Here is a 9,104-nt window from a genome sequence, read left to right on the forward strand (position 1 = left end):
GTCCCTAGTATTTCATCTACATCCACATCTACGTGATTACGCTGCTGTTCAGAATAAAGTGCCGGTCAGAGAGTTCAATAAACCACCTTCAAGCTGTCTCTCTACTGTTCCACTCTCGAACGCCACGCAGGGAAAATGAGCACTTAAATTTTTCTGTGCGAACGCTGATTTCTCTTATTTTATCGTGATGATCATTTCTCCCTATACAGGTGGGTGCCATCAAAGTGTTTTCGCAATCAGAGAAGTAAATTGATGATTGAAATTTCATGGGGAAATCCCGTCGCAACGAAAAACGCCTTTGTTTTAATGGTTGCCACTCCAAATCACGTATCATGTCTGTGACACTATCTCCCCTATTTCACGATAATAGAATACGAGCTGCCCTTCTTTGAACTTTTTCCATGTAATCCCTCAGTCCCACCTGATGCGGATCTCCCACTGCACAGCAATACTCCAGAATAGGGCGGAGAAACATGGTGTAAGCAGTCTCTTTAGTAGACCTGTGGCACCCTCTACGTGTTATGCCAATGAATCGCTGTCTTTGGTTGGCTCTACCCACAATATTATCTATGTGATCGTTCCAATTAAGGTTGTTTGTAATTGTAATCCCTAAGTATTTAGCTGAATTTACAGCCTTCAGATTTGTGTGAGTTATAGCGTAATCGAAGTTTAGCTGATTTATTTTAGTACTCGTGTGAATAACTTCACACTTTTCTTTATTCAGGGCCAATTGCCACTTTTCGCACTATACAGATATCTTATCTAATTCGTTTTGCAAGTTGTTTTGATCATCTGATAACTTTACAAGATGGGAAATGACAGCGTCATCTGCAAACAATCTAAGACGGCTACTCAGATTGTCTCCTATGTCGTTAATATACATCAGGAACAATAGAGAGCGTATAACCCTTCCTTGAGGAACGCCGGATATTAATTCTATTTTCCTCGATGACTTTTCGGCTTTTTCCACGAACTGTAACCTTTCTGACAGGAAATCACGAGTCCAGTCGCACAACTGAGGCGATATTCCGTAGGCATGCAGTTCCGTTAGAAGACTCTTGTGAGGAATGGTGTCGAAAGCCTTCTGGAAATCTAAAAGTGTGGAATTAATTTGACATCCCCTGTCGATATCACTCATTATTTCATGAGTATATAGAGCTAGTTGTGTTTCACAAGAACGACATTTTCTGTATCCGTGCTAGGTGTCAGTAAATAGTTTTCTTCGACGTACTTCATAATGTTCGAATACAGTATATGTTCCAAAATCCTACTGCAAATCGACGTTAGTGGTATAGGCCTGTAACTCAGCGGATTACTCCTACTTCCCTTTTTGGATATTGGTGTGACTTGAGCAATTTTCCAGTCTTTAGGTACGGATGTCTCTGTGAGTGAGTGGTTGTATATAATTGTTAAATATGGATCTATTTGATCAGCATACTCTGAGAGGAACTTGACTGGTATACAATCTGGACAGGAGGCCTTGCCTTTATTAAGTGATTTAAGCTGCTTCTATGTTTCTCATCTTGGCAGTTGTTATTGATTGGAATTCCGGACTTGGTGAAAGAGTTTCGGAAAACCGTGTTTAATAACTCTGCTTTAGTAGCACTGTCATCAGTGACTTCACCGTTGTTATTGCGCAGTGAAGGTACTGATTGCGTCTTACCAGTGATGTGCTTCATGTATGACCAGAATATCAGAATCTCTATGGGTTTTCTGTCAGATTTCGAGACAGAATTTCGTTGTGGAAATTATTAAATGCATCTCGCACTGAAGCATGCTCTATATTTCAAACTTCGGTAAAACTTTGCCAATCTCGAAGATTTTGCGTTCTTTTAAATTTGACATGCTTTTTTCGTTAGTTCTGCAACAACGATCAAACCCGTATTGTGTACCATGGAGGATAAGTATCATCACTTATTAAATATGTGGTTTATATCTCTCAATTCCTGTCGCTGCTATCACTCTGAAAACATTCCATAACTTTTCTACACTTACATGATCAGATGTGAAGGAGTGAAGACTGTCTCTTAAAAATGAGTTAAGAGCATTTTTATCAGCTTTTTAAAACAGATATACTTTGCGTTCCTTTTTGATGGTTGTAGGTGTTGCTAAAAGGTCAAGTATGCTTTCGCAACCATTTACGCTTCGAGTGGGCTCATGAACTAATTGTTCAAAATAATTTTCTGAGAATGCATTCAGTACAATTTCGGATGACGTTTTATGCCTGCCGCCGGCTTTAATCGTATAATTTTTCCAACATATCGAGGGTAGATTGATGTCACCACAGACCATAACTGTATGAGCGGAGCACTTATTTGAGATGAGACTCACGTTTTCTTTGAACTGTTCAGCAACTATATCTTCTGAGTCGGGGGGTCGATAAAACGACCCAATTAATAATTTAATCTGACTGTCAAGTATAACCTCTACCCATACTATTTCACATGAGCTACCTACTTCAATTGCGTTACAAGGCCAACTACCTCTGGCAGCAATAAATAATCCACCACCAACTGTATTTAATCTATCTTTGCTAAACACTGTTAGATCATTTGAAAAAAATTCGGCTGAACTTATTCCCAGCTCTCTGTACCTACAACTATTTGAGCTTTAGTGCTTCTATTAGGGCTTGGAGCTTTGGTTCTTTCTCCAACAAAGCTACGACAATTTACAACTACAATACCAATCGTTTCTACACGTACCTTACTGTGTTTTACGTGCTCACTTTTAGACGGACGCCCCTCCTGTGGTTCCCTGAGACATTCTAACCTAAGAAACCGCCCAGTCTCTTCCACACAGCCCCTGCTACCCGTGTAGCCACCTCCTGCGTGTAGTGAACTCCTGACCTATTAAGCAGAACCCAGAAACCCACCACCCGATGGCGCAAGTCAAGGAATCTGCAGCCTACAGAGTCCCAGAACCGCTTGAGCCTCTGATTCAGATGCTCCACTCGGCTCTGTACCAAAGGACCACAGTCGGTTCTATCGAAGATGCTGCAAATGGTGAGCTCTGCCTTAATCTCGGAAGCAAAGACTGGCAGTCTTTACCATTTCAGCTAGCTACCCGAAACCAGACAGAATCTGCTCCAATCCAAAGCGACACACGTCATTGCTACCAACATGAGCCATCACCTGCAGTTGGCAGCACACTGTACTCTTCATGGCATCCGGAAGCACCCTTTCCACATCCGAAATGAATCCCCCCGGTATGCACATGAAGTGCACACTGGCTTCCTTCTCCTCCTTGGCAGCCATGTTCCTAAGGGGCCCCATTACGCGCCTAACGTTGGAGCTCCCATCTACCAGCAAACCCACCCTGCCCAGACATCGTCAGCCACACATAACACCCAAAACCCGCTTTTCAAACGAACCGGGGAGTCCTACGAGCGGTCCCTCAGAATGTTTTTCGCTGCCTGCCAGACCTTGGAATGATCTTCCACTCGACCATGGGGAGGGGTCAACCTCAATGCAGGCAGTACCCAGGGTGGTCACAGCAGTGGACCGATCGGAGGACACGTGGGACGTGCTCAACGTCCCTCTCATCCCCGTGTTCGGTCCCCCACAGTGGCGCCCCTTGGCAGCAGCCTCAAGCTGTGTGACAGAAGCCAACACAGCCTGGAACTCACATCTGTACACAACAATCACAGTTCCTATCCATTACTGCAGTCACTCCTGTTTGAAGCTTGTAAAAATATACAACAGATAAATGGTGTGCTCGCCTTATTAGCAGCAGGAAATCGAAGTGCTCTCTCACTGACCGTCTAACTGACACTCAGTCGTTCTAACCAAACAAACAAAAGCCTGTACGATACGAGGGTCAATAGCAACGGCGGTACTGTATACTACACTGTTATTGAAATAAAATTCTGTGCCTTGTAAGCACTCGAACACACTAGAAATTACAAAAAATAAACTAGTAACTACACAGTAACTGAAAATGAGTCACTCCTGTTTGAAGCTTGCAAAAAATATGTAACAAGCGGATGGTGCACTTGCCTTAGTAGTATCAGGAACTAAGGGTGCTCTCTCGCTGACGGTCTAACACCAGTAATGGGAGGGGGGATGCAAGCATAAAGTTTCTCATCACCAGGCCTTGCGTCAGTGTTCTACATTAAATTACCTCTCCTCAGTGTATCATGGCATGTGGGCCTGAGACACTGCTGAAGGTGACACCTGTGGTATCCAGGATAATCGCCTGTAGCTAACCGTCAATCGATAATCACTGAGATGCTGTACGCCTAAGCAGCATCACCAGGCACCAGTGAGAAAGAAACAGTAAGCCACTCCTCCTGTACTTTTGAGGCACCACACACGACAAGTTTTTCCAGCTCTGCCTGCTTCTGGTACGAGTTCTGTCAGAGACCAGCCTGAGTTCTGCCTATGAGGGTATCAACAGTTCCATGATGACAGCAGAGAAGTGACCAAGTTCCACTTCTGCCTTCAAAGTGCAGTGTTGGTGTAACGTCACTCAGTCAAGCCTAGACCAGGCATGCATGCACAGAGAGTCGAGAGCCAACAATAGACACATACTTGTCCCAACTGCAGTAAACGTTCAGTGTTCATCATCTGCAGACTTGCGCTGTAATGCCACTCAGTGTTTTCAGCAGCTCCTGAGTATTTGAACCCCAATTAATACCACACATGCTCATACAGCCACAGCCAAAAGTAGATAAAGATGTGTATTGCATTCCAAACAATAAGGCGTTCTGTTCATTGACTGTTTCATTTATCTACTTGTAAATTTATTGAAAGCATACACAACAAAATGCGTGTCAGATGTGGATGTTAAGCTGTTAACACATCCATTACAGTCACCCACACTCAACAGATACATTAGAGCCACAGTTCCCTCACAATACAAGAACAGTGCCCAATTACGTGGAGGAAGATATGCGTTTACAGTAAGGCGGCGGACCTGCTGCTGCAGTTCTCTTTGCTGACATGGGCAGAGGACTCTCACTTTCTTTCGCATGTCTTGGAATAAACACGCATCCCCAGCCTACAACAACCTCAAATCAAGAAAACAGCAAATTCGACAATGTGGGGATTCCATCATTCAACCATCTTCTGTACTTGGAAAAACCCACTGGTTGAGGCAATGCTGTGGTAAGCTGGTGTCTCCAAACTTGATTTTCGACCAAATTTAGTTTCTCTGTGATGTCCCTCCACAGCTTAGGCTGAATGATACGATGGTTCCTTTGGATGGACACAGCTGTCCTGCTTCCCCATTCTTCCCAATTCTGCGTTATGCTCTGTCTCTAATACCTGTTTCATCAACAGGATGTTAACCCCTAATCTTGTTTCTTGCTTCGTCTTTCCAAAAGCCTTAACTGACCCAGTGTTACTTCCACCAATAGAACTTCGATCTCAGCACTCTCAAAATTTTACCATTCCTTAAAGTCTTAGAACACCTTTCCATTCTGTATCGTCTTTTGCGTCTCACACGCAACCTCTACCAGCTGATTAGATTGTCCACTCTTCTCAAGTTCCTCAAACTTTGTCGCATATTGTATACGTTCCATTAACCTGGGGATCAAAACGAAATTGTACTCGCCTATCCTCTGCATACCTAGGCTTCTCCTGCGCCTGTACCAACGGGTCATACCTACCCTCCATTTGCCTCCCTTCTGTATCCTATTCCAGCGAAACGTCAGCTGGCTGTTTCTTCCTGTACAAGAACAGTATGTAGACAATTACTCATCCAACCAGCTATAATTCTAGCGTCTATGTCTCTTCAGTATGTAGATTTTCCCGCTTCCAGCCTTCTGACCACCGTTATCTGTGCCTCACACCTCACTCTACCCACATCAACTTCTCAACCATACTTCCCAGCCCACTCCAACACCTTGAAATATATACACCCTTTCTGACCTGCACCAGCTTCATACTGTATTGCCATCATAGTAGTTATTGGGAACTGACTCCCAATGACTTGCCAGACACGCTAGCTTTATCCTCACCACAGCACCATCATCAACTTCAATGTACGTGTTTTTTTAGAGACGCTATGCCTTTATTTAAAACCTATCATTTTATTCATTCTAACCGTAAAAACTATACAGGCATTTCTAACCTGGATAGGCTGAAGAGCAGCAACGTGTCTGCAGCTTGCCCACCACCCAATCATGTGGTGGGTGTGAAGTAAGTAAAAAGAAAAGTTAAGTGTCTACATCAAAGTCGTATATTCGGCCTTTCACAGAATATTCCCGTGTATAACAATCTTTCGGAACTTATTCGTCTTACTGGGTCTACATTTGCCAATGAACTATATACATTGGATGACGTATAGCGTATCAGTATCATTCTTCTTTGATTTGTACTCTGAACATGAACAGTGCTCGAGGAAAACAACTATCAGGACTTCTCAGATTGCAGTCGATAAAGCTGCCCTCAAGCTGAGGCCTGGTTTGGTCACCACAGAGCTTTGCGAGCCATTGTTCTACTGCATGTTGTGGTCACTCGCCGTATTCCTACTTTTGAACTAACTATCCCAGTTAATAATTGTGGGACACAGTTGATTATTGGGTCTCCGAACAATTCTGCAGTTCCCACATTTTCGATTTCGATAAAGCAGTGTCAGAGGTGAAAGAAGTGATAAGTGACAGAAGGAATCTCGGGAGCAATGCCTGAATCCCAAGTCTCTGGAGTTGTTATCCCACATTCATCCACTCAGCAGACGAGGCATATATGTCTCAATTGCGTTTATTGCTGCATTATTATCATCACACAAGAGACGAGTAAGACGATGTAATTACATTTTTCTGGGTGTCTTTGAATTTATGCTAACAGAATACTAAGAGTAACCGTTCATTGTGGTAAAGGTACTCCCTAAATTTTATTTATTTTTTTGGGCTTTTCCTCGACATTCTCGCGTTAGTGAAACAAACTGGTGACAAATCTGCTCCATCACTTTTCTTTACGCTGCCTGATTGGGTCACTAAGTTCACGGAGGAAAGCGAAATATCAGAAAGACGAGAATTCAGCCTGCATCTTCTTTCTTTGTACAGCATGCCCATAGAGTTATGTCAAAAGAGTATGTTCTATATTGACGTACTTAGATATAAAAAATATGTATCCAGCAGATTGGTATGTGGACGGTCACACCTTACACAGAGGTCTATGTGTCTTGCTGTCCCCTTTGCTTTATTGTGGATCGTCCTTGTAATTCTGTTTACAAAGACTTCTTCAACACTTGCGTCAATTTTCCATTGATCTCTTAACGTTGAGCAACATGGGACTTTATTAATCATCATATGGAGTCACTGGCGTGGTAAGATCTGAAATCTGTCATACCCATTTCCAAGGGTTGTTGAGATGGTAATATTGAGATATCGTGGTCACCTGTTTAATGTGCTTCAAGTGTTGCAGAACAGCACACAGTCCGAGGCCAAATTGTTGATTAAGGGACCGACACACCTCAGTAACCAAACGTGACTCAGGCTCCTTCTTGTTACAACCACACACGATCCGTGGCTGCATTGTCATGGACCTGAGGTATCGGGCTTTTCTGTTGTACAGAGAAATGAAAGTTCCCATTCATGTAAGCTTAAAAAGAATGTGGTCCTAACAGATGGGTTCCTTACCAACTCTTGCTGATAATGAGTATTTCCCTTAGACAAAAAGCCGGCCGCGGTGGTCTCGCGGTTCTAGGCGCGCAGTCTGGAACCGTGCGACTGCTACGGTCGCAGGTCCTAATCCTGCCTCGGGCATGGATGTGTGTGATGTCCTTAGGTTAGTTAGGTTTAAGTAGTTCTAAGTTCTAGGGGACTGATGACCACAGCAGTTGAGTCCCATATTGCTCAGAGCCATTTGAACCTTAGACAAGAAAACAATTTTTTCCTGAGCAAACTGTTATATATGGTACATTTATCAGTAAGCAACACTCTCGAGCGATGCATGGCAGAAGTTCTCACAACGAAGTACCGCAGGCTACAAATTGTTACTCCATATCTTTGTCAGACAATTCCGTAACAAACACTGCCCTAAATCCTTTCGTATTCAAATTTTTTCAGTGTGGTTGTGCATTGTTCAGCAAGATGCCGTTAAGTCGAACTACTCTTTTGCAAATGTATTTCATTGGAGACTGCTCATCTGATTAAGAGACGTGACACATGTTTCCTCTTACTTTTTATTGCTTCAAATACGTGGCTTGTCTTTGAGACAGCCTGAAAATACAGGACATTTATGTCAATCAGGAGGGGCTGCTTTACGAGGTGGACCGTGGCAAACGGTCTCATCATGCCTTTCATAGTTTTTACTAATGCAGGTGTTCATGCACCCACAACTCCGCCACTAATCTCTCCTTTACAATATAACTTTTGCTCCATGGATTCGGAACTCAAAGGCTGCAGTGGTGAAACAAAAATATAATTCTGATAACATTGTTTTTTTTGGCCATCTTCAAAGCAGGAATATCAATAAAACCTATTATCTTCCTCACTTTTATTGAGAGCCTTACAAGGACTTTTTGGACCCCTTGTAGATGTGCATACTTAACAATGATGTCTGTGTTTGTCAATACTCTTAACTTGTGTTGGCTTGTCACGTTACATAATTCTGGGTAAATGCTCCAGGATAATGTAGGAAGACAACGCCCAATTTCCTACCTGCAGTGTATGGGCACCACTTACTTGCTGGTTTTTTTTTTTTTTTTTTTTTTTTTTTTTTTTTTTTTTTTTTTTTTTTTGCAGGTGAAGAGTGGCAGCTGGAGGACAGAAGCAGCGCTACACTCTCTGTGGACATTGACTGCGTGCAGCTGTTGACGAACGCCGTGGACCACCCCACGTGTCCGCTGGAAGACCTGCCTCTGGAGGCCGTTAAGCAGCGCGAGCAGTCCGCGTGCAGCTGTGGGACAACGTGGTGCAGAGGTCGCCCCACATACCTGTGACCAGCTACCTGGCCTACACGCAGAGGGCGAACGTCAACCTCTGTCTGCTGGCCTGGAAGACAGTCAACTCGTACAGCATTTGTCAGGGCGTCCCGTTTAGTATGATACAGACCGTGAGTGATGCTCGCTGCTACTTCGATAGTCCTGACGGCCAAACGTGTCTGCAATCGAACGCTACCGATGCCATCTGCTCTGTTTTCAGAGCTATTCTGTTGCTG

The 9,104-nt window shown here is 43.5% G+C and overlaps 1 protein-coding gene across 1 annotated transcript in view; it reads left to right on the forward strand.

Annotated features, from left to right (window-relative positions):
* LOC126295008 (uncharacterized) overlaps nucleotides 1-8,886 on the forward strand; it is a 40,037-nt gene extending 31,151 nt beyond the window's left edge. Inside the window, exon 4 of the mRNA XM_049987261.1 lies at nucleotides 8,690-8,886. Within this exon, the coding sequence (XP_049843218.1) occupies nucleotides 8,690-8,886 (197 nt within the window). The remainder of the gene's footprint in view (nucleotides 1-8,689) is intronic.
* The last annotated feature ends 218 nt before the right edge of the window (nucleotides 8,887-9,104 follow it).

This window comes from Schistocerca gregaria, chromosome 11 (genome assembly GCF_023897955.1).
Source record: "Schistocerca gregaria isolate iqSchGreg1 chromosome 11, iqSchGreg1.2, whole genome shotgun sequence".
NCBI lineage: Eukaryota > Metazoa > Arthropoda > Insecta > Orthoptera > Acrididae > Schistocerca > Schistocerca gregaria.